The sequence below is a fragment of the Labeo rohita genome, chromosome 3 (assembly GCF_022985175.1).
Source record: "Labeo rohita strain BAU-BD-2019 chromosome 3, IGBB_LRoh.1.0, whole genome shotgun sequence".
Lineage (NCBI taxonomy): Eukaryota > Metazoa > Chordata > Actinopteri > Cypriniformes > Cyprinidae > Labeo > Labeo rohita.
In genome coordinates, this window is record NC_066871.1 from 9,940,596 (window position 1) to 9,967,668 (window position 27,073).

Here is a 27,073-nt window from a genome sequence, read left to right on the forward strand (position 1 = left end):
TTTCATTAATATTTTTCACTTAACACTTACTGCAGGTTGAATTTTAGCTGACGCATCAATAAACAATATATTTGTTACAGTATTTATTAATTTTGTTAACTTAATGAATAAAAATACAACCATTCATTGTTCATGTCAGCTCAGGTCTAATCAATACTAACAGATGGAACTTTTGATTTTAATAATGTATTAAATGCTGCAATTAACATGAGATTAATAAATTGTTAATTTTGCTAAAACTTTTTTTTAAATATATTTTTAGTAACGCTTACTGCGGGTCCAATTTCATTTTAGTTAATGCATTAACAAACAATATATTTGTTACAGTATTTGTTACTTTATTAACTTCAAAACAACTGTTCATGTCAGCTCAGGTCTACTTAATATTAACAGACAGAACTCCTGATATATTTGCTTTTCTTTTCTTTTTTTTTTTTTTTTTGGAAATGAACATTCAGTAACACTGCAGGCCCAATGTAATTTTAGTTGATGCATTAATGAACAAATTTGTTACAATATTCAATCTTTGTTAACAATGAATTGGGAAAAAAAAAAAAAAAAAAAAAAAAACTTTTACTTTAGATTTTCTTGATCATTTCTCAGCAACACTTACTGCAGGGCCATTTTAGTTAATACATTAATAATGACAAATATGTGTTACAGTATTTATTAATAATTGTTAACTTAATAAAAATACAACAGCTCATTGTTCATGTCAGTTCAGGTCTATTAAATAATAACAGATGGAACTTTAATTTAATAATGTATTAAATGCTGAAATTAACATTAATAAGTCATTTAATATTTATTTTAGCTATTGCTTTAATTAAAAAAAAAAACTGAACTGGTAACACCTTATGATATTGCAAGCACTAAAATAATTTTATTGGGAAAATTGCTATTTGTGAGTTAAATAGTTTAAACTCAATTGCAAATGAATAGAAAAATCGTTAGCATTAAAAAGTTTAAACAATGAAGAACATCGAGTTATAAGGACCTCTGGACTTATGGAACCTAATTTAAATTTCTAAAATTATATTAATATGGCCACTCCTACTATAAGCAAAAAAAACACTAATGTTCCAAAATGGAACCTTATTGTAAAGAGTTAATTTTAAATGTCAAGTTCTAAAATAATTTGGCGAAATTGCCATTTGCGAGTTAAATAATTTAATTTAAACAACTGCAAATGACTAGAAAAATCATTGACATCAAACATTAAAAAATAAAAAATAAACAAACAAACAAAAATAAAATAGAATATAGAAGAACATTATATTATTATGACCTCTGGGATAAGGGAATTTAGTTAAAAATTTATAAAAATGTTACTATATGGCCACTCCTGTACGCAAATTTAAATTTAAAAAAAAAAAAAAAAAAAAAAAAAAAAAAAAAAAAAAAAGGGTTTGATAAATACTTTGAATGAGCAGCCTTGCCAATACAGAAGCAGTAGAACTGCCAGAAAAAAAAACTTGGGGTGGTCTTGAAGTCAAAAAGGTTGACAACCGCTGCTCTAGCTCAGCCCAAGCTATCCAAGCAGAGCCAACATTTAGAACGCAATTACAAATTCCGACTCTTTCCCGAGGCCGGATGATACACTGAATACATCAGCTCCCCTATACAAATATTATGATCCGTCTGATGAGAGCCAGGGCTCCAGTCTGGATGGCTAATAAATTAGAAGCACGCTTCTCGTTTACTCATCAGAGCTAATGAGGCTGATAAAATTACCTTGAGGATCATAATTACAGGCTAGTGGCAGAAGCGCTAGCACCATATCTGCAACACTCGCGCACACTCGCCCGCACCTACAGGAAGAGAACAAACAGCTCAGCGCAGTGGCCGCCGCTGGACAAGCAGAGTTTGACCTTTATAATAAACTGTACGTCAGATAAGTGTAATGTATGCTTTTAATTAAACAGCGTCGCATTACGCTGAAAGCTCACGACGCCACCCGTGTGCATCACATTAGCGCTCTTTCCACCAAAAAGTACACTCCATTTTCAAATCCATTTTGTGTTGGTGACCTGCGCTTAGCAGGCCTCGATCAAGCAAATATGGAAATGCCGTTCAGCTAGCGAGGGTGCATTCGAGGGTTCGAAATACCAAACAAGTCGAACCCCGGCATCCTTTATCCCTTCAATTTCATCAGACGGCTCATATACATTAAGCACTCGATCAGTAATGGCATCTTTTGATGGACACGGGCGGCACGGACGCCGGCGCTCACCTCGGAGAATTTCATTTCATCAGCCATTCACAGGACGAATTGTTTTACTTATGAATATTAATGTCCGCCTAATTTGAGGCTGTTGTTAATGCTTGTCGCTAGGAGCTTGGCAAATCAGGTCCCATTCCTGTTAAAACCATGTATTAGACACCCCCCTGACACTAAGCCCTCGCCTTTGATTCTTAATTGCAGGAGTGCGAGCATTTGCAGGAGATGGGGCGCAAAGCTTTAATTAACTCTAATATCACACGTATTCAGTCTCGACTGTCACCCGCATCACGCGTGGCGTTCTGCACCAATATCCTCCCCGGCTCCTCTCAGCTAGAGAAAGATGGTGTTCCAAGTTCATGATCACAATTTCATGCATCTTAAATTGGGGATGGATGGCCTGTAAGCACTGGCACGATATTAAATGTGAGTAAATTATCTTAACGCATTTTACTAAAACCCATATTAAATGATGGCTGTATAAACGGCCGTTTTAAAGCACGAGCGATGATAGGGACAACAATTACGGCTGCTGCCGAGCGCGTGGTGTCATTTTAATTTAGAACGACTGGAAGTTTGGGATAAACTGGCCGTTTTGGTTTATTGTGACCGTTTTCGCATAAACAGGCTTTTCCGTTTAACGTTTTTGCGCTTTCACACGCAACCATCGGAAATTCAGAAAACGTGACGTTTCAGCTGACGCGTGTAAAACTAAAATAAAGCGCTGAATTGGTTAAGGGAACAAGAAGAAACTTCATTAAATTTATTGCAGAACTCATTTTTAAAAGTCAAATATACAATAAATAAGCACATCCATTTGAGAGCTTTTAAAACTTCTTAAAACATTCATTCTGTAGGTTTTTCAAACAGTTAAGCCATATTTAAACACCACGTAAAAGACAAGACTGTTTCTTAGATAAGTTAAATGAGGCACACTTTTAATTGAACTAGGTTAGACTTAAAAAGAGAATAAAACCAATAATCCATGCCTCGCCAGCACGCCAGATCCTCTGCCGTCTAATCTCCAGCTTGATTTAGCATTCTCAGGAATATAAAATAAGAAACTGGAAAACTCGGCCTGTGCAAATGCGTGTGAGCTCATAGTGCCCCCTTCAGGTCACTGCAAGCACTGCGTCTTAATGGCCTCTAGATTTAGCAATTATTATTTTTTTTTTTTTTTTAGGGGGTTAGAGTTAAATTAAGATGCTCCACAGATTTTTGGATCAGAGTCAAGTGGCGTGCCTTGGGCATCTTCAGCCAGCCTTGGGCATCTGTTTGTTTATCTGCTAATATAAGTTATGGTTTATGAACAAGTGAGGGGGTGGAAAAAGAGGAAAATAAATGTTTTTTTGAACAATAAGTATTCAAACTAGCCCACGCATTTAAAGCAAGGCAAAAGCATATAGGAGCAATATGTTTAAAAAAAAAAAAAAAAAAAAAAAAAAAAAAAAACCAACAACTTACAAATAGCAAATGAATAGAACTAACATTAGCTTAATCAAATAAGTGAAAATAAGTGTTTAAACTGAACATTATTTTTGCTTCAAGAACTAACTCACTGAATCACCTGACAGAATTGTACTAACCCCACTTTGTTTTAAACTATCTAAGGCAGGGGTGTCCAACCCTGTTCCTGGAGATCTACCTTCCTGCAGTTTAGTTCCAACCCTGATCAAACACACCTGTCTGTAATTATCAATTGCTCCTTCAGGTCACAATTAGTTGGTTCAGGTGTGTTTGATCAGGGTTGGAGCTGAACTCTACAGGAAGGTAGATCTCCAGGAACAGGGCTGAGCACTGCTGAACTAAGGTCACCTGGCAAAATCTGGACTTCAGCAGGCTACAGCAAAAGGTCTGTATTACTTCAAGTTCACTCTCCCATTGAGGCTTTTTTACTTCTCCGTCTGAATAACTTTGAGAACGACGACTTGCGTTTGTTTTTAAACTTCTGAAGACCTGCACCAAGAAGAAAAGAATGAAAGTTAAAATGTTCTCTGCTGCTTCAAGCTCAGAGTAGACTTTGACAGAAGGAGGGAGAGAGAGAGGGGAAAAAAAAAAAAAAAAAAAAAAAAAAAAAAAAAAAAAAAAAAAAAAAAGTTCTCACCCAGTCTTTGCATCATCTCATTCAACTGTTGATCTTCTTCCTCCTCCCTTAAAGTAACACATTACATTAACAAACGCATTTTTACAACTTTTGTATGCATGTGAAGACACACTACATTTCAAAGTATGGCATTTGATATTCTTTAACGCTTACCTTATTCTGTCCTCCTCCAGCCCTTCAACGATGGCATTTCTGTCATTCACGATCTTCATCAGTTTGTTCAACAGTTCGGTTTCCCTCTTCTTCTCATCCACATTCTTGAGATGTTCTATTACCCGAACACACACTCATTAGACTGCTTGGTCTCTTTTTTAACTTTTTATAACACCCGAGAAAACAAACTAATAATCGCTACTACATTTACCCTTTTTGATAAAACAGAATTCATAGTTGACATTTTTCAGTTTTACTTTGCATCACTTTTCACATGCTGTTAAGTCACAATGCGTAATTATTAAAATCATTACTGGTGATTTGAAGCACGGACATGTCTGAGAATTGCTTTTGTGTGTCACAAAAGATCTAAGAATAAGCTTCAATTATAATTGGTGCCAATTACAAAATGCAGACTCACCATAGCAACCAAAGAGTAAAGAAAAAGCTACTTATTGTAATTTTTAAGTTATAACTATATAGTTATATTTTTTATAGACTTATAAAAACAAACAAAAAAAATATATATCTTAAGACAAATCAAATTAATCCAACATGATAACTGGAAGATTCTGTTTGAATCAATTCATTTTATAATCATAATTTACTTCCCTTAAAACCTGCCATCGATTTCTAGTTGGGGAAAAAAGGCGAGTGATACAATACACTAGTTACCCTGGTTCATTTTTACCTGGTTTATTGATCAATCTCCTGAGCTCTCCTTCTACTCCAGGCTGCTGCTCCTCAAGATCTTGTGTTTTTGCTCTGAAAAACATTGAGACATTATCCCATGGTTTACTCACCCTCAAGCCATCGTACAGCAGTTAGCGGAAGCTAGAGATTATAGTTTACAAAAGTTTTAAACATGAATATTTTTCTTACACAAATGCATCAATTCGCCTCAGGAAGCCTTTATTAACCCACTGGTAATCGAGGTTCAAGCTCTTTAAGGCATTTAAGCATTTAATCAATGATTTAAAAAAGCATTTTGGCAAATCCAGGTAATTTACCATAGAAATATTTTTTTATTGGTTATGACTGTTATAGGGCCAGCTGTGGTATGACGTTCTTTCAACTTTGCATGCTTGTTTAGAGTCACCCGTCACATGTGCTCAGTTTTCATGAAGTTTTGAGTGTTCCTTTAGGCTTTATAGGATTTTGGGTAAATTTGGACAGGCCCCTTTTCTAAACGACCCTGTTATAGCTTTCCAAATGGTAAATTTCATCATTTGATAATTTTTGGCCTAGAGAGTCCAAAGAAATGAACTGCAATGTTTTTTTTCCAGACTGATCGAAAATTAAAATCTTCTCAATCATTTAACAAACAATTTGATTGACAGCAGTAGCGAAAAACCGTGTGACGTACAATCATTTACGCCCTTGATAAAATGTGATGTCGCCCCCCCAGTAGCTAATTTCCCTTCACATTTCTCTCAGACCTTTGGGGCCATGCGTCGAACAGGCCCACCAAGTTTTGTTCCGATCAGCCTCCATCAACCTTTTAACAGGTGCTCAAAGTTCGTCTGCCAGTGGCGGTCATGTTTTTTGAGATACGCAAATGTCCTTGTAGAGGTTTGTGGCACTTTGGACCAAGACCGTGCACACAGATATTCATGTTGATAGTACAAACGGTTGCGCAGTTATAGCCATTTTTATTTTTTTCCTCTTGTAGCGCCACCAAGTGGCCAAGCTTCATTCTGAGTTTGGCAGAGATATCTCATTCCATTCAGGAGTTGAACAGCATTTCACTAAAAGTGGCCCTGTCCTTTTTGAACGTTTTGGTACCCTTTGCGACGGTGAGTCGAAAGTTCAACTTTTGTTTTTTTGGCTAATTATTGATATTCACTTTCCAGTGAATCTTTCTGCACTAATTTGTTTCCAATTGGGCTAAAAACCTAGGAATAGTTGAAATAATAATAGTTAAAAATAAATAAATAAATAAAAAGTGTGGTATACACAATCAAATCTGTGGGCGTTTTGTTGAAATAAGACGGTTGAGTCCACAACTGACAGTTTAGGAGCTATGAGTGATTTTGTACTTGTGCGCTGTAGCACCCCCATCAGGCCGATTGGTCACATTGTCAGCGGTGTTAGTACTACCATCCCTCCAAGTTTCAAGTCTCTATGATTTATAATTTGATCTGCACAATCAGTTTTATGTGGAGATCGCTGATCCATGACCATTCTAACAATTACAATAGGGTCTCAGCACTACGCGCTTGAACCCCTTAAAAAATAAATAAAAATAAATAAACAGCCATTCATTGCCATTATAAAGATTCGAAGTGCCTGGACATTCTAATAGAACTCCAATGGTATTCAAAGTATTAAGTCATATATACCTAGGACAGCTTGAAAGTGAGTAAATCTTGGGGTAATTTTCATTTTTGGGTGCACTATCCCTTTAAGAGTGAACATCTACATACAATGGCTATTTTTCTCCATTACACATTTACTGAAAATGTTTGCACCCATAAATAGCAGCTGGACAATAGAAAGAAACAATAGTTGCTGAATACAGGGATCACTTACATGTACATCAACTCTGACTCCCTCCGTATGTAGCTTTGTTTTTTCCGAATCAGGTTGAACCAGTCCACCATCAAGGGATCCATCAGAAGGTCCCCATGACCCTCTGTAAAACAGTCCAATGTCACTGAAGACACCAAGGTCCTAACAGCACCGCTCACATCAAACCACATTAGAGACGCTCCACCTCGAGCCACAATTTAAAGTGCTCTGGAGACAGGCATCTCCAAATGCTCACTTTCAACTTCTATTTGAGCTATGATTGAATTCTATTTGTCTCCTAATAGAGCACTGTAATGCGGTCTAAAAAGCATGTTTTCCATTGACATTGCCTTGAGGTGGTACAAAAAACATACAAGTACAATCATACGCACGCACACCCAAACTTAATTTGATCAAGTTGTGGTTTCGGCTTTGGTGGGACTGAGAGGCAGTCAGGTTGTGTGAAATCCCATCGGCTGCTAACAGCAGGACAGGTGACTGGAGCAGCGAGTCTGGAGATGATATTACTGTGCCATGGTGACCTTGAAAAGAGCCAATCAAGTGCCCTTGCCCCATTCAGCTAGCAGCCTCTCATTGCAGCCCACCGCCTCTTCTCCATTTCCATCCCAGCATCCCTCAGGAGGAGAGGGAGCTTCCCCTGCGCCTCGCCTCATTTGGCCCTGGCAGCTGGAATCGAGAGCCCTTTATTGGCCACAGCCTTCCCCTAAAGGCTACATCGGAATTCCGACTCCCAGGTGGACGGGCTCAGCTAACAGGTTTGGAATGAGTGCGCGACTCGCAGAGCTCAATGAACCACACACACAAAGCTACATGCCAGCTAAAACGCACCAAATAGATCTCGAATTGCACCAAAAGGAGCATCTGATGTCCCAACAAGCTTATTTTGTCCTACACAACCTTGACTTCAACTTACGGAATGCTGCTATTTCATTAACTACATCTAATCGCAAACCTTCTTCATAAACGCGAAGCTTCCACTCCAACTCCACCCCTTCGTTCTCTAGATCGTTCAGCTTGTTCTCGATGTCCTGCAGCTCTTTGGAGATCTGATCTGGTGTGATATAGTAAGGCTTCATCTGAAAAGACAAATATTGTAGATGTAAACCATAGGTAGGAGATCTTTCATTTAGAAAAGGATAGCATAGAACTCTTGCAATAACTTACAATAGGCAGCCTTGTTTCATGCACCAAGCCATTTTTAGATGAAAGATGTCCATTGTCACAACCTGAAGTGATAAACACTGCTTTTTAGTGCATATGAAAAGCCAAAGGCTAAACATAGGCATGAAACACGCAAAAGATGTTTCAAACAGTTCAGCAAAAGTAAGAAATTCACCAGTAGAGTTTAAAGGTTAGTTCACCCAGAAATGAAAATTCTGTGATTAATTACTCGCCCTCATGTCGTTCCAAACCTGTAAGACCTTGGCTCACCTTCAGAACACAAATTAAGAGATTTCTATATTCTATGCATGCATGGTGATCCACTCATGAACACGTCAAAGACTGACACAGAAGAGAAGAAATTCTTGAATAAATTTGTTTTCTTTGCACACAAGATGCATTTCCATAACTACATAAAATTACAGTTGAACCACTAATGTCACATGGACTATTTTAACGATGTTCTTACTACCTTTCTGGGCCTTGAATGTGATGGTTGCATTGCTGTCTATGTAGGGTCAGAAAGCTCTCAGATTTCATAAAAAATATCTTAATTTGTGTTCTGAAGATGAACAATGGTCTTGAGGGTAAGTAACTAATAACATTTTTTTTTTCATTTTTGGGTGAACTCTCCCTTTAAGCAGAATGACCAATCCTCTTTTCCATACAAGTAAAGTGATTTACAGACTATAATAAGTAAAAAAATAAAAAAATAAAATAAAATAAAAATAAAGAAAAATGAAGTAGTAAAACAGCAAATTAAAAGTACAAAAAAATAAATAAAATAAAATAAAACAATTGTATTAAACAATTTATTAAATTATGTTTGCATAATTTTAGAGCATGCTTACTTGATGTCGCCGACCCGCGGCGAGGTTGTTTTGGAGATGAAGGTTTGTAACAGGACTGAGAGGGCATGATACATGTGGACAAGGAACAGTCACATTTAGAACCTGTGGACAGAAGAGCATGATCATCATAAATGCAAATCTTACCACGCTATAATGGATTATGTGGCCTGGACTTACCCTGCCCATCACAGGCCTCTCCCAAACACGAGACAACAGGACTGAATGGCTGGATAGGGGCAGAAAAACCTGGTCCATTTTGAACTAAAGGGGTGAAAAAGTGAAAAACTTAAGATGGTGTTTAATTTACACCAGCATTTGGTATTTGAAAAGCAAGTTTGCTCTTAAAGGAATAGTTCACCCAAAAATTAAAATTCTGTCATTACTCACCCTTATGGTGTTCCAAACCCATAAGACCTTTGCTCATCTTCAGAACACAAATATATATTTTGGCTGAAATCCAAGAGCTTTCTGACCCTGAATAGACAGCAACTCAACTGACACATTCAAGGCCCAGAAAGGTAGTAAGAACTTCATTAAAACAGTCCATGTGACGACAGTGGTTTAAAACAAGAATGACGACTTTATTCAACAATTTCTTCTATTCTGGGACAGTCTGACGCCATTAATGTGGGTACCATGACTGCTGATGTAGAACATGCACTGTGGCTTATCTCTTAGCAAACGAAAAAACACACATGCATCGTGGTACTCACATTAAACGGCACCTACGGTGATGCAGAGGAGAAGAATTGTTGAGTAAAGTCATTGTTTTTGTTTTCTTTGCACACAAAATGTGTTCTCTTAGCTCTGTAAACTAACGTTGAACCACTGATGTCACACCGACCATTTCAATGATGTGTAGGACCCTTACTGTCTATTAGGATTGGGTACCATTCACATTTTGGGTACCGTTCACATGGTACCAGAAATTCTGTGCCTAATAACCCAAAGCTACCTTTTTCTTGGTACTTTTCTCTGTGTAATAAAAACATTTTAGTAAAAAAAAAAAAAAAATAAAAATAATAAAAAAAATTCTCCATTTCAATATTTTGAACAATAGTGCCCTACAATCATTTTTTTCCCCCCAGAAATTGTTTCAGTTTTTCTTATGATCAAATGAAGGCATTAAATATTTACCTTTAATCAAATGAAAATTAAACCTTTTCTTGGCAAACAAACAGAGATTTACTGTTAGAAAATTGTGTGAATTTAAAAAAAACAAAAAACAAAAAACAACACAACATGCAGCAGGATTCACATTTCGGTTTTCCCTGTGTGTCGAGTATGAACGAGTTGCAGGGGTGACGTCACGTCCCGGGGTCTCTCTCTCTTTAATGTGAAGCGGTAGTACTGACACAATGCGGTCGGAACCCTTAAAGTACCGAGTTTGGTACTCAACCCTACTGTCCATGAAGGGTTAGAAAGCCTTTGGATTTCATCAAAAGTATCTTAAATTGTGTTCCGAAGATGAATGAAGGCCTTACGGTTTTGGAACGACATGGGCATGAATAAATAAATGACAGTTTTAATTTTTGGGTGAACTGTCCCTTTAATAGTGATGAGACCTGCTTACCACAGGTACCCTGCTGTTGTTCCCCTCTGATTTTTGGGTCAACAGTGATGGAGCAGCAAGAGTTGTTTGATATGGAGGAGGCTGGATCACTTTGCGTCGTCAAACAATGGTCACTTTCGTTTTTTCCACAAGTCAACAGGACATCCTTGGCATTATCAGGAGATCTATCAAAAGCAAAATAACCTTAATACCCTGAAAACTGGTGGTGAAACCATTCTCTTAGAAATTGCTAGTAAACTTCAAATAATTACAAAGTAATGTCAAACATGTTACATTTTAAAGCAGAAACACTGGAATAGCATTTTGTTGCAAAACAGTATAATCTAGGTTACATTTACAAGTTTAAAGGACACAAAAGCATCATTTAAAACTGACCAGTAAGCAGCCCCTCACCTTATATACAGTAGATGCAAACAAAGCTAAAAGAACGATCATCTGAGGAACTCAAAGTAAGAGCATAGCATTTCAGAGGGGTTGGTTTAGGCGCAGCACTCCTTGGGACTGGTGAGGATTGGGGATAGAGTGAGCGGATGCACTCTGAGGCAGTCAAACACTATGGGGGAGGCAGGAGGCATCCGCCGGCTAGAGGATGGATACATGAAAGGCCCCACTGTCAGTACTCCAGCTCTGAAGTGTCATTGCAGCTCACACCCGAGTGACTCTGCCTGCTTCCCCTCGTGTGGATTAGAAAGCATTAGGGATAACTAGGCTGATCGAACTTACTTGAATCTTGGTCCATTTGGAGCTGCCTTTGGCTTTGATCTCCAGTCAGTCGGGGCTTCGCAGCTCTGAACATCTTTGGCTGAAGCCAAGAGAAGAGAGGAAAATTATGACAAACAAAAGTCGCACAATAGCAAATTACACCATTTGAAGCCATGCTGTCAAATAGAAAGGATAAAAATACTACAGGATGAAAATCAATCTTATTCCTGTGGGCTGCATAAAAAAAACAAAAAAAACAATGGATGCTGGCCCGTGGCTTAATTTAACCTCTTTTTTCGTCTCGTACTTATTGCGTACTGTATGTTTATGGTAATATTTCCCATGTGACCTTTAGAAAGCATTTTAAAAAAAAGAACAATTCATACAAGCAAAGGTCATCTGCAAGCGAACACTACCTTTGGCAGTAGAAAGCAGCAGAGATGGAGGTTTGCTGTGCTCTTTGCTGATGGCACTGAGGTAAAGGGATTCTTTGGTGTTCATGCCGCTACTGCTGATGGCAGGGCTGGCTGAAGTGGCCTGATACGCGCTCCTTCCTGTTACTTCTCGCCCATGTAACTCCTGCCTCCGGCTAGAGACTTCAGCAGAAGTGCATCTGATTTTTAGCCTGGAAGAGATGTTAACAAATGTCACTTACATTCATATGTAAAATGCTGAATAGAAAGAAATTTTGAAACCAAAGAAATAATTTACAATTTGAAGATAGACTACCATTCAAAAGTTTTTAGAAAATAAGATTAACAATTTTTTTTTTTTTTTTTTAAAGAAGTCTACTTTGCTCACAAAGCCTGCATTTATTTGATCCAACTAGTACAGCAAACACTTAAGTTTTGTAATATTTTTACTATTTAAAATAACCTTTCAATTTGAATGATTTTAAAATGTAATTTATTCCTGTGATTTCAAAGCTGAATTTTTAGCATAATTACTCCAGTTACATGATCCTTCAGAAATCATTCTAATATTCTGATTTGCTGCTTAAAACACATTATTATTATTATTATTATTATTATTATTATTATTATTATTATTATCATCATCATCATCATCATCAGCATCATCATTAAAAACAGTAGAATAGATTTTTTTTTCAGGTTTCTTTGATTAATTAAAAGTTCAGAAGAACAGCATTTATCTAAAATAGAAATCTTTTGTAACATTATAAATGTCTATCTTTTAAACAATTTACAGCATCCTTGCTAAATAAATTATTTTTTAAATTGTAAAAATAATAATAATAATAATAATAATAATAATAATAATAATAATAATAATAATAATAATAATAATAATAATAAATAAAATAGTAAAACATTTTTAAATAGTTAAAATATTTCACAATATTACTGCTTCTGCTGTATTCTGGATCAAATAAATGCAGGCTTGGTAAACAGAAGAAACTTTTTACAAACAAAAATTAAAAATCTTACCGTCCAAACACTTTTGAATGGTAGTGCAGTCTAGCAATCTGGGAAAATTTTTGATCACTAATCAATAATGATACTGCAAACCATGACAGTTATCATTAGTCACTCACTGCCTCTGTGCTCCAGGGTCAGAACTAAGCGCATTGTTGTTATTTGTATTTCCTTCGTGTAGTTTTCCATTTGTCAGTGCACTGGTTCTGTTTTTCTGCATCTTCGGACTTGTGTTCTGATTGGTGCAGGACTCTGAGGGGCCTGACTGCTGTCTTGTGGTGGGCCGATGCTCTGCTGCTGGACCACATGACTGGAAAAACTTCTGCCTGGCTTCTTGAGTCCTCTGAGCAGAGGCGGTCCACGACTTCGGAGCGGGACTGAGCTCAACTGGTCTAGTCACAGCCTTGATGGGTGCAGATAATACAGAGGTGTAACGCTGTGAAGACGGCTCATCACCACAGTCAGATTTAGGCACCAAATCAGCAAGCGTAAAGCCACTGCTCTTAAAAGGCTTCACTGTAGGCTTGAAGCCATTTTGGCCATGTTGGTGAACAGTGCAGACCAGTGTGCCAGCGTCCGCTCCCACTTTATATGCTCCAGATTTAAGTGTGCCGTAGCATACACTACACCTGGTTCCAAAAAAAGGGGATTGATAAAAAGTAGAATAACTAAAAGGTGCATGCCAAACTTAATACCCATTAATAATTACAACTCAACACCATCAATACCAATAAATATACACACTTAAAGCAGCTCCGGTGGTAAAGTTTTCCATCCACCAGGTGTCTCTGGACCAGATGTACATGATTTCCACATACTGCACATTCACTGTTCAATGTGCCGGTTTTATTTGAACTCTCCACCAAAACGGTTTTCTAAAAAAAAAGAACAGATGAACAAAAAGATTTAAATGATCAAATAAAAATAAATATACAAAATAATAAATAATAATAAAAATAAATAAATATAAATGGATAATTTAAATAAATTTAAAATAAAATGAAAATAAAAACCATGAAAAATAAAAATCTCTCTGAAAGCTAAAAATCAGTTTCCAAATCATGACTAAATCTAAATTCATTTTTACAACCAGGATTACACCAAATCACTTTGGAGCTGAATAATCAAGGGAACGCTGAATTGACACCTTCTCAGCTTCTCTGTGTGGTTGTGGAGATCTCGCTCTGAGTGGCGTGACGGGCGCCTGCACACATTTTGGCCCTGGAGATTTCTGCCGGTCTGTGCCAGTCTGCCGAGCTGGAGTAGCTACAATGTGCTTCTCTGGAGCACTTTTTTGGATGTTAAGAGATGGAGGACGGTTGTCTCCATTTTTTGGCATTTCAGTTTGAGGAGGACGGTTCTCTGTATTTGTTTTAAGATTGTGGTTTTTGGCAACCACAGGCAGGTTCTTTTTCTCTGATGGCACCTCCTTTGAGTCCTCGGCATGCCGCTTGATACCTCCTACTCCCCCGACTGAGAGAAAAGAAAAAAAAAAAAAAAAAAAAAAAAAAAAAAAAAAAAAGCCATTGAGAAGAAAGTCTAAGAAATATGAATACATGAGAAAAATGACACACCAACATTATTCCTGCGAAGCTGACGGTAGCCACTGACTTTTTTGACATACAGGGTTGGAAATTAACGAGGGCTTAAGGCAAGAAAGCCACCAAAATGAACAAAAATTCCCCATTAATTCAAGACAAAAGGGCAAAAAATGCCCCTGCTTTATTAAACGCTATATTGCTGTCACGATTAAAATAAAATCTGAAAATGAATAAGAAGTGTCAATTCGTGAAATTGTTTATATCTGCTCACACTGCATCAGATTGCTTTTATATGCAGTTTTGTGTAGCGTTCAGCCTTATACAAACCAAACGCATTTTTGTTGAACTTAGGAACACTCTGGCCAATCAGAGGCGCTTCGATTAGTCAGCTGAAAACAGCAGAGCTGTGTTGATTGCGCATGCTCGCAAATTCCCTCATCATAATACCGTGCAGATACACTGCTTGCAAAAAGATTAATTCAGTGATTATAACGGGAGTTTTGCATAATGTGCGCTAGACTGGACTAACACCATGGACCATCAAAAATGTCATTGAAGCCAGAACGTGGCGTGTCCAAAACGCAGGCACAAAACAAAAGCGTTTATACCGTTTTCTATATCGATATTACTAATCATTATTACGATATAAAAAGCAATAATATACAACGATTTTTGTCATAATATTGCAGCCCTAGGGGATAAGGGAAAAAAAAACAAAAAAAAAAAACCCATACAGGGTGTCTATGTGTGTCAAATACACATACCTTGGCCTTGCCAATTAAAAAAATAAATAAAAGTTGCATTTACCACTTTAAAAGTGTATACTAAAGGGACTTATGAGCTCTTTGTGAGTTTGCAGATGGTGAACATAAAATCATATACACGCAACGAGCGTGCTTAGTCTAGCAGACATCATTAGGTGTATTCGACTTAAAGCACCACTGAGCAGATCAATCAGTAAATGAGTACTTTGTCATACACCCACAGCGCCGCTTTATTCGAACACACCTGTTCCTCTTGTTTGGGGCGTTCAGTGAGTTCAATCTCAAAATATACATCACTCAACCCAACCAATCAGGTTGTGAATGCATCACTATGCCTTTAGGTTCGGTTGCCGTCAAAAACGCCAGTGTGAATGCTAAGTGGACTAGGACCAAATGTATCATTTTTCTTTTTTGTCCAGACCAAATTATCCAAACAAACTGAACCACAAGTGTGAACACACCCTAAGAGAAATACTGTATGCAATACAATACACTCAGCTAGACTCATTTCACCCAACTGCCCTAAGTTTTACACAAAGTTTAAAAAAAAAAAAAAAAAAAAAAAGAGATACTTGGGTGCCACTAGCAGGGTTAAACATGTAATGTAATGAGGTCTTGTGACTGCTGCATACTAAACTACACTGTAATTAGTATGCAGTACAGTGCAATCACCTTCTTAACATAGTACAGTACACAGACAAAACAACGGTCCACTGCGTCACAAAAAATAAATAAATAAAATAAAAGTGCCTTTTACTTCATAAACATGGTGATGGTGGATAAACGTAGTCTTACTTGGCGAGCGGCCGTGGAAGTAATTATAGTACTGTGAGACATATGTGAGGATGCTGAGTCTGTCTGGGACAGGCAAAGCCACCATGTCCTCTGCGTCCAGAAGAGCTGGGATTCCCAGATGATCTTCAGCCACACGGAACGCCTGGAGCACATTACATGACACAAATCAGCCATTAAGTTCACAGCTACAACACCACATAATAGGAGGATGAATCCACACAGAAGAAAACAACAATTAGACGACCACGACGACAAAAGACAAGCACCCTGTGTTTATAACAACCATTGAACATGCTCATTCAACATGACCTCACACGATTGTTTCAGGCCGGCTGATATCATGCTGTGGAAACGGTTTTCTAGGGGAAAGGCACATGGCCAATTAACTGTAAACACAGGCACAAAAAAGGAAGACGTCAGAAATAGAACAAGCCAGTAAGCAGCACGATCTGGCACCACGTCAAGACGGCCCAGGCAGGGAGTGCATAATGAATAGCACATTTCCTGTGTGCGCAGCAACCTGGGAACGGGGACAGGAGAGGGGGATACCAGGGCATTGTTTAGGCCTGACCTGGACACACTCATTAAATTTTACAGGACAGCTGAGGAGGGGCGGCATATCCTCCATGATGCAGCTGCAACTTCCTGTTTCTCTTTTGTGTTACAGCACTGAGGGGCTGATAGTATGAAATAAACTGGAGGAAAATTAAGAACTGGCATTTAAATGCACCATATTCTTTAGTGTTTAAATGCACAGATGACATTTGTAAAGACAGTAGTAGAACAGAGGTAAATTAATCTTGACGGAGAGGATCAGGTGCCCTGTGGATGACTGTCACCCTTCTTTATAATGCATTAACTGGACAGAATCCACACGGCTCGGGTTCAAACTACAGCTGAGTGCCGCTTATAGAAGGGGTGAGGGTTTGTAATAGATCTCTGAGTGTGTGGCTTATAATCTACAGCCCCTAAGGAAGCAATGTGAAGAAGAGCACATCATTAGGAAAAAAAAGTCCCAGTTGCGGCATGTCTTTCCATCTCATTCTCGCAGAAGCACTTCCTGACAGGGATGCAAAATAATTAGGTCACTGGTCCTGGTCAGACAGCATCCCTACCCTCAAACACAAATTAAATCTTGCATGTGAAGCTTACACTATCTGAAAAAAAAAAAAAAAAAAAAAAAAAAAAAAAAAAGTTTGATTCAGTTACTAAGTAAACCTTTATTAAAAAAATAAAATAAAATAAAATAAAATAAAATGAAATTTATACATGACAACGTAACATTTTCTCTTCAACCTGAACCTTACCACTGTAAAAAAAAATAAATAAATAAATAAAATAATTCCTAACATAAACTGGCCATCACAAGTTGCCTGTGACCAAATGGTCAAAGTATAAATGTGGAATGGAATCTTTAAAACTAGGGCTCGGAAAATAAACTGATGCATCGCAAATCAAGAACTTATTCTGTATCGATTCTAAAATTTAGAATGTATTCTGAGCTTATTTTTTAAAACAGCAGATGGCACTGCATATTTAAGAAACAGCTGTACTCTGCTTGGTTCCAGTTCCTTGCACACACTTGAAACTGAAATAATCTAGAGCTGCATAACAATTAGTCGTGAGTAATCGATCCAAAATAAAAGTTTGTTTACATACTACGTGTGTGTACAGTTTATATTTATTGTTTTATTATTTATTATATATTAATACAAACATGTTCGATTTATATGTAAAATATTTATATATAATATAACTTATATACCAGTGCTTACATTCAAATTCATACATATACAACTTTTATTTTGAAGCGATTAATTGCAACTAATCATTTTGCAGCTCTAAAATAATCATTCATAAAGGTTGAAGCGAATTACAAGGGTGTTCACAGAAGGCTGTGTTTACATAAAATCTTGCATTATAAAAGCATTCTGAGTCGAGGTGCAATTACATGACACTTCAGTGCTCCTCTTTGTGAGTATTTGAGTGTGCGCGAGTACTGAAAAATCTGCTGTTAAAAACTAAGCTCCGAACCGATTCCAGAAAGAATTGCAATGCATTCGGAAAATCTCCAAATCGATCCACAAATTGTGATGCAGTTGCGCAACCCTATTTAAAAGGCATTAATACATCGGTTAAAAAAAAAAAAAAAATTAAGCCCTGATAAATAAAATTTGATGGTTTAGGACAATATTCTTCCCTTGTACAGAAGTTCACCAAATACATGTCTGAAACTTCAGATGTTTCACTGCAAGATAATGAATAGGCTCTTTTACTGAACAACAAGTCTCATCCAGTTGAGAGCAAAAATGGGATCACATGCACTTCACAGACTGTGAGAAAAAGAGTCTTAAGTGCTCTTATTCATGTCAGTAAGTGAGAAACAGTATAAGAGCAGAAGGCTTGGATATAAACAAACATCCAGTCAACTTGTCAAAAAACCAAAAAAAAAACCCAAAAGGGGTTTAAGAACATTCAATAGTACGTGCATTATCGTGGGTCTGTAGCAAACACACATCTGTACAGGATATGGCTAAAACGGACTGCAAATCACACAAGATATATGGGTCACTCTGCATCAGGTCTGTCATGGTTTCCTATGATCAAGGCCAAACAAAACTTACCAAGTGGTTGTTGTAATAGACATTGTCTTTGGAGAGAGACTCAAAGTTTCTGAAACAAAACAAGGACATGAGTCACCAGACAGACTGATAGAAACCTTGAGAAGTGTTACAAATACAATAAAGAAGTCTCTTCTGCTCACCAAGCCTGCATTTATTTGATCCAAAGTACAGCAAAAAAAAAGTGACTTTTCTATATTTTTACAATTTAAAATAACAGCTTTCTATTTGAATATATTTGAAAATGTAATTTATTTCTGTGCTCAAAACTACATTTCCAGCATCATTAGTCTTCATGTCACATGATCATTCAGAAATCATTCTAATATGATGGTTTGCTGCAAACATGATTATAAAGACACTGATAATGTTACAGAAGATTTCTATTTCAGATAAATGCTGTTCTTCTATTCAAAGAAACCTGTAAAAATTCTACTCCGCTGTTTTCAACATAATAATATACGCTTTTTTTTTTTTTTTGGCTGTACTTTGGATCAAATAAACACAGACTTGGTGAACAGAAGATATTTCTTTAAAAATAATAAAAAATAAAAACAAAAATCTTACTGTGCAAAAACTGTGTAAATTAAGCTGATTAAAGTTTATTATTATTATTATTATTTTATTTTATTTTTTTATTAATAATAATAATAATAATAATAATAATAATAATATTTTTTTAAAGATCACAAAACCTACAATATTAAATTTAACAGAAGTAGTAGGCCTAAAGAAAAACACAAAAAAATGGGCTGAGAATGAATACAGTAGTCAACATTTGAAGTGGATCAAATCCTTTTATCAAAGTTGTCCTAAAACCAAAACAATACATGTTCTTGTCTAAGGACAACTTTGATTCATTTTTTTTTTTGATCCACTTCAAATGCTGACTACTGTATATAGCGAGTGTATATGGGCAGGTGACCCAACATGCCCATAGATCGTGGTCAGAAACAAGATTTTGGGCTAAAAATGTAGATGTAACAATTTTAATCGCTAAGAGAAAGTCTTAAGTCTTAAATCATTTAAAGGTTTAAGATCCTAAGTCTTTTTACCATTAAAACAAAACAAAAACAAACTTATTTTTGGCCTCACTAGACTAGTTCATTCAAAATAGTCCTGTAATGTGACATACAAACATGCAGTATCAATATAGCCAAAAAAGTTGCATACATCATAAAAATCACTTGAAAATTTTTCAGTGGGAGTATGTTGTATGGCAGGATGTTAACTGGCCATGAATCTGTTCACAGTTCCACTGCAGTACGAAGGAATTACAGTGGCTTTATAAACAAGTCAGCTATTAGTTTTAAAAACTAACAATTACACTTAATTTTACTCACTTCATCTATAAACAAATAACTCTAAAGCCCAGAACTAATTTTTCCTTGCCATTTTGTAAGGACTGGAGCAACTGGTGTCTAGGGGGTTGTGATTTTAATGGACGTATTTAAATGGACATCGGTTCATCTCAAGTTCACTACTACAGGACAATATTCACAACAAGTATCCAAACACATGAAAAGTCAAAAATATATGTCTGGGTATAGTACAGTACGTTAATAATAACCAAAAGTATAAATATTTCACATACCATTTAAAACAAACATATTTGAACTACACAACTTTATCCTCATAAAGACTTGTTTGGCACCTCAAAAAAAGTCAACTTCTGTAACCTAATCAATTTACAGATAAACGACTCTTACATGAGGTCCGGTCTGAACTTGTGGATGAGAGCGCAGAAGGCCAGTCCATCTCTGAAAGATGTGCTCATGTTGCTGATGGTCACATCTCTGTATCCGTCGCACTGAATCTTACACCACTGCTGAAGCGCCTTGATAGCCGCCATCCTCTCCAAAAGCCCGCACTTACCGCCAAAACGCAGGGCAGAGAGAGTCTGTTAAATGACAGAAAGAAAAAAAACGCCGTTTGTTCGACGAAATAACGGAGCTTGGAAGAAAATGACTCTAGAGAAACTGCGGGAAGTCCCAGTGAAAGAGAAAGAAAAGAGTTGAAGCGGATTTGAGCTGTAACTGGCGTCTCCTCAGAGCTGCTGTTCACTTCAGCGGAGCAACTACGGCACCTGTGGAGCAGAGGAAATGACGGGGGAGGAGCCTCAAATCATCAATAATTAAACACTAATTGCTTTATTTGTTCTTTTTACCCAGTCTGTTTTGCTCGTTAACATATATGTGTAATATAAAAAGCACGTCGTTTGAAAAAAAGGACTTGTTGAATGTGACGAAATTAAGGCCTACTTTAGAAATTGTTGTGCGGTGCATTCAAGTTCACTTCATATGGGAAACTTACGTCTTTAACTTACTGGATAAAATATTAAGTTCAATTTTGTAAGGGTAGAAATTATTATTTTGTCAAAATTTAAAATAAAATTTTAACAGAATTAGGCAGGGTTGCCAGGTTTTCACAACAAAATCCATCTAATTGCTACTCAAAACTAGCCCAATGGCGTTTCGGGGGGTCATTAAAAATCGCCTTCTGGGGGATAAAATATGCGTTTTTTGTGGGGGTTCCCTGGTAAATTCGCATTTTAGGGGCTAAATATGACATTATTGGGGTCGACTCAACCTGCCAACATCAAGCAAACAACCCGCGGCAAGAGTTAATGTAGTTAAATTACTACATGAATTAGGTTAACATGTGGTCGGAATTATTTTGGTAACTAAAAAAAAAAACAGAATTTTAATTTTAAATGTGAAAAAAAGTGAGAATTTTATGTAGGCAAGTTTTATTCAAAAAATTGTTGACGGTTGTTCCAAGTTTTGTGTTTTTTAATAATTTCAGCAGCTGGAAAAAAGGGATCCATTTAAACTCTCTAAATTACTTGCAGCATATTGATCAACATTTTAATTAAATTTATGTATTTATATTTCTTATCCACCTTATTCTCAACGAGGAGTAAGCCTATGAGCGAGACTTCCGGTTCAGCCGCTATAGGGAAATACAGAGAAGAATGCAGTAAATGGTAAAAGTGTTTGCGCTACAAACCAGTTTGTTCATAGTTAAGATAATACATTAAAATTATATGGTAAGACACATGAATTTGCAATATCAAGCAGCAAAAGGAGCTGTTTTTTACAAATGGCCACACCCACCAGGGTTGCCAGGATTTCATAACAAAACTAGCCCAATCACGCTTCGAGGGGGGTCCCCCTTAAAAATCGTGTTCTGGGGATAAAATACACATTTTTTGTCAGGGTTCCTCTGTTAAATTCGCATTTCAGGGGCTAAATATGACATTACTGGGGTTGACTCAACCCGCGGACATCAAACAAACAACCCACAGAAAGAGTTAACGTAGTTAAACAGTTAAATAGTTAAAGTAGCCGGGGAAAAAAAAATGCGGACTTGGCAACACTGGAATTAGGTTAACGTGGTCGGAATCATTTTGGTAACTTAAAAAAAAAAAAAAATCAGAATTTTTGTTTTAAATGTGAAACTAAAAGTGAGAATTTTATGTAGGCAAGTTTTATTCAAAAAATTGTTGATGGTTGTTCCGCGTTTTGTGTCTTTTAATAATTTCAGCAGCTGGAAAAAAGGGATGCATTTAAACTTTCTAAATTACTTGCAGTATATTGATCAACATTTTTACTAAATTAATTTTAATTGATTAACATTTTAATTAAATTTCTGTATTTATATTTCTTATCCACCTTATTCTCAACGAGGAGTAAGCCTATGGGTGAGACTTCCGGTTCAGCCGCTATAGGGAAATGAAGAGAAGAATAATGTGCAGTAAATGGTAAAACTGTTTGCACTACAAACCAGTTTGTTCATAATTAAGATAATACATAAAAATAATATGGTAAGACACATGAGGGTTTTTTTTACAGCTAGCCGGAAGCCAGAACCATAAAATTCACAAATAGCCACGCCCACTGGGGTTGCCAGGTTTTCATAACAAAACCCGCTCAATTGCTACTCACAACTAGCCCAATCACGCTTCGAGGGGGGTCCCCCTTAAAAATTGTGTTCCGGGGATAAAACACACATTTTTTTGTCAGGGTTCCCCTGGTAAATTCGCAATTCAGGGGCTAAATATGACATTATTAGGGTCGTTTCAAACCGCCGCAACAGTGTAATTTGGATTTGACAACTCTAGCGCCCACTCTTACGGGAAAAATAAGGTAGATATTTATTATAGATTTATATTTTGTGTTTAACAATAATAATAAATTATTAAAAACAGTGCCATAATGACATCCTCTGGGAAGCGACATCATTTTAGTGAAAGCTAGCACAAGCATAAATGCTAAATTATATTTTCCAGATATTTACATTATTAGTTTGTCTCAAAACATTCCATTATTTTAGATATTATTTTGAAATTAATATTATAATTTTAAAAAAAATCTAACGGTTAAATAGTATTTAAATGAATTTCAGGTTGGCACCATGTAAGCAAACTTGCTATTCCTCACTGAGCAATGACTTCAACTCTTTATTTTGTCCTGTTAGTAAATAACGAAGCTATAAGTAATACATTTTCAGTGCCTCAGCTCGACCAACTATAAATCTGAAAGTCTGGTGTATGCTTTATGAAAATGGTTTCTTAAATTGCAACAAAAGCACATTCATTTGTTCAAGTACACTGCTCGTAAGATACTTCATAACAAGAATGACCCATATTTTATGACACAGGCGGTGTAAACGTGGAATATGTTTATGATGAAACCACAGGGGGGCTGCAGAGGATGTTTACAACCATCAGCATAAATCAGTTCAAATTATTGCTGCATGAATATGAATGTTTACAATGGCCTCTTAACAAGGTCAGACTGTCCACCTCATTTGCATAGGTGAATACAAACCCTGGGAAAGAAACAAAAAAACCTTTAACATTCAGCCTATTTTACTAGATATATATATTGCTAATAAATAATATCTACAATTAACAGAATAAGACTTACCCAATTAAACTCTACTGTCCTGAATGTACATAATCCTTGTGTGGACACAAATACTATCACCGTTCAGCTGTCCTAAGGCAGAGAGAGATTGTTTTCAGTGTAATTTCAGATGACCAACCTCCTCTGATGGTTTTAAGTTTGACTTAGGTAACCCACGGTGAGCATCTCAAGTTGTGGATGGGTGCAGAATCAATGGGATTATTTTTAGCTCGACACCAGACTTCAGAAAGACAGAAACCTGAGTAGGATAAAGCTGCGACAATCTGAGCCACTCGTTACATGTTCAGTCCTCTCCCAGATTTCACATGCATGCTGTTCTCATAGGTGTAAGAGGGTGGCTGTTCTAACCAAACAGACCTGCTTAATCTTAAAACAAGATGCCCTTAAACTCAAGAGGACCCTGTTGCCCAGAGGAGGGCACTCTTACTCCACAAAGGCTTAGAGAAGAACTAAAGACTAATGAAATTTCAGGCTCTTCAACAAAGGCTTTGGTTGCACAAACATTGCATGAAGCTGGCTTTATGATTCTGCTGATCCCACAGGAAATTCCCTAATTGAGAATTCATTTGACATGAAGCAGGTTCTGCATTTCACATGTTCTTAAGGGTTGCAGTTCTAAACAAACACTTCCCAGGATTGTCTAAAGTGCATAAAGTGAGTTTCAGGGCACATTTTTTTATCTATGGGACCACCAAAAAAAGTTTGTTTACCAACATTCTTCAAAATATCTAAGCCAGGATTAAGCCATATAGTTAAATTAGGACATATAAGTAATTTTTATAAACGTGCCTTAGGAAAAAAAAAATTAATAGCGTCCACCTTAAAGGAGAAGTCCACTTCCAAAACCAACATTCCCATATAATGTACTCACCCCCTTGTCATCCAAGATGTTCATGTCTTTCTTTCTTCAGTCGTGAAGAAATTATGTTTTTTGAGGAAAACATTTCAGCATTTTTCTCCATATAATGGACTGATATGGTGCCATGATTTTGAACTTCCAAAATGCAGTTTAAATGTGGCTTCAACGAAACCAAATGTGGTTGTAAACGATCCAGCCGAGGAAGAAGGGTCTTATCTAGCATAACGAATGGTTATTTTTATAAAAATAATACAATTTATATACTTTTTAATGCCAAACGCTTGTCTTGTCTTACTCTGGCTGTAATGTTTTTGTTCAGGTTCATGACAGTTAGGGTATGTCGAAAAACTCCCATCTCATGTTCTCCCTCAACTTCAAAATCGTCCTATATTGCGGTTTTACCTTTTTTGTTAAGGGTGTTTGATCTTCTTTGCATGTTTACTTTGCAAAGACTGGGTCGGTACTTCTGTAGTGATGTAGGATTATTTTGAAATGAATTTTGAAGTTGTGGAAGAAAATACGATTGGAGTTTTTCAACATACCCTAACTGTCTTGAGTCAGAATACACAGAGTTCAGGGAGAGAAAGACAAGACGAGCGTTTGAGATTAAAAAGTATTTAAATTGTATTTTTTTAATGAAAACAACCGATCTTTTCGCTAGATAAGACTGGGATCGTCTAAAACCGCATTTGGGATCGTTTGAAGCCGCACTTAAACTGCATTTTGAAAGTTCAAAATCAGGGCTACATATTAGTCCACTATATGGAGAAAAATCGTGAAATGTTTTCCTCAAAAAATGTAATTTCTCTGAGCTGAAACAGCTCGGACTTACATTTTAGTCTAGAACTAGGCTTAGACTTTGTCTGTGAAACCAAGGGTAAGTTATACACATTTGTAACAATATGTAAGGTAATGTCCGAATTCTCATTTTTGGTTGAATTATCCCTTCAGTAGATGAAGATTTTCTTAAAAAAAAGTTAAACATGACAAAGTTAAATGTTAAACATGAAAGATTAAATAAAATCGATTTTAAAAAAGCATGCAATAATTACAGAACATGAACAAGTGTTCAGCACAGATAGCATCTATTGTGGATACAAAAATACATATAAACAGTGTGTTGCAGTCTTTAAAAAAGCACATTTGTCAGAAAAGGCAGGCGTTTTTCAGCCCTCCCTATTGTGCTTATGGAGGGCTTGTGGCAGCTTGCAGACATCCTGTGTTTTCACGTAGGGTAACAAGATAGCTGATAGAGGAGCCGACCGTCGATGAGATCACCATGAGCTTCCTCTTTTAGCTCCTCTTGTTCACTAGCTGTCAGTCCAACAACATTTGACAAATCGCTGTTACCTTTTAAATGTAAAATGAAAGCAAAGCAAGCAACCTCAAAAAATGTTTTAGGCTGTTTATAAATTGCTACTAATCATAATTGAAAAACATACTACTAATATGTGACCCTGGACCACAAAACCAGTCTTATGTTGCACGGGTATATTCGTAGCAATAGACAAAAATACATTGTATGGGTCAAAATGATCAACTTTTCTTCTATGCCAAAAATCATTAGGATATTAAGGTAAGATCGTGTTTCATGAAGACATTTTGTAAATTTCCTACTGTAAATATATTTCCTACTATAAATATAAGAACTTCATTTGAAAAACTTTTAAGGCGATTTTCTCAATATTTAGACTGTTTTGCATCCTCAGATTATAGATTTTCAAATAATTGTATCTCAGGCAAAGAGTGTCATATCCCAACCAACCATACATCAATGGAAAGCTTATAAATTCATTATTTGTTTAAACCTCAGTTTCAAAAAAATGGACCCCTATGACTGTTTTTGTGGTCCAGGGTCACATATGAACAAATAATAATAATAACAATTTAAAAAAAATGAATAATTGTAAGAGTAGATACACTTTCACATTTGTATTAAAAAAAAAATAATAGAAAAAAAATAGTATGGACATAATATTTGCACTTTTACAGCATACTTACAGTGCTACCAAACAAAAAAAAAGAAAAGAAAACCCTTTTGGACCATTTTCACAGACTATAATAATGTGTTTCCACAGATATTAACATAGTAACATAGTTAATTTTTTTACAATTATAACACTGTAATTTGTACTATATTTACACTGGCACTAAATTACATAAAAATAGTTAACACTGTTGCCTGTTTCTAACACTGAGGGAATCAAAGTTGACATCTTTCTCTCTTCTGACCAATGTAATCAATCTCGTTTTTGTTTTTTCCTCGTTTAAGTCTTTCGAACACTATCATGGATTTTTTTTCTTTTGCTATTAGGGTAAATGGAAACACAAAAAATACATTTTTACAAACCGCTATAGAAGTTTACCCAACTATGGTGACTTCTGCTTCTGAGAACCCCAGATCCAACGGTTTCACAAATAATACATGACATTGTGGCGATCTTAGAAGCAAAAAAGGGGTGCGATGATAAATCAAATCGATTCGATTTTTCGAATGCATTGCTATTCTCTCTGGAATCGACTCTGAGCTTAGTTTTTACCAGCAGATGGCGCTTTAATCTAGTTTTTAACCGCACACACTTAAACAAGAGTCATGTAAGTGGTTAAATGTGACCCTGGACAACAAAACCAGTCTTACGTTGCACGGGTATATTTGTAGCAATAGCCAAAAATACATTGGATGGTTCAAATTTATCGATTTTTCTTTTATGCCAAAAATCATTAGGATATTAAGTAAAGATCATGTTCCATGAAGATATTTTGTAAATTTCCCACCGTAAATATATCAAAACTTCATTTTTGATTACTAATATGCATTGATAAGAACTT

General features: G+C 36.4%; 1 protein-coding gene across 1 annotated transcript; it reads right to left on the reverse strand.

The window, feature by feature from the left end:
- Nucleotides 1-3,372: 3,372 nt before the first annotated feature.
- micall2a (mical-like 2a) lies at nucleotides 3,373-20,539 on the reverse strand. The gene is made up of 18 exons (XM_051105563.1): nucleotides 20,164-20,539; nucleotides 18,458-18,506; nucleotides 15,834-15,975; nucleotides 13,881-14,206; nucleotides 13,478-13,608; nucleotides 12,853-13,362; nucleotides 11,714-11,922; nucleotides 11,319-11,397; nucleotides 10,596-10,759; nucleotides 9,200-9,283; nucleotides 9,023-9,124; nucleotides 8,175-8,236; nucleotides 7,963-8,086; nucleotides 7,011-7,113; nucleotides 5,170-5,243; nucleotides 4,479-4,593; nucleotides 4,326-4,372; nucleotides 3,373-4,177 (listed from the first exon to the last, which is right to left on the reverse strand). The coding sequence occupies exons 1-18, from the start codon at nucleotides 20,304-20,306 to the stop codon at nucleotides 4,092-4,094; spliced, it is 2,550 nt and encodes an 849-aa protein (XP_050961520.1). The 5' UTR covers nucleotides 20,307-20,539; the 3' UTR covers nucleotides 3,373-4,091.
- Nucleotides 20,540-27,073: the final 6,534 nt, after the last annotated feature.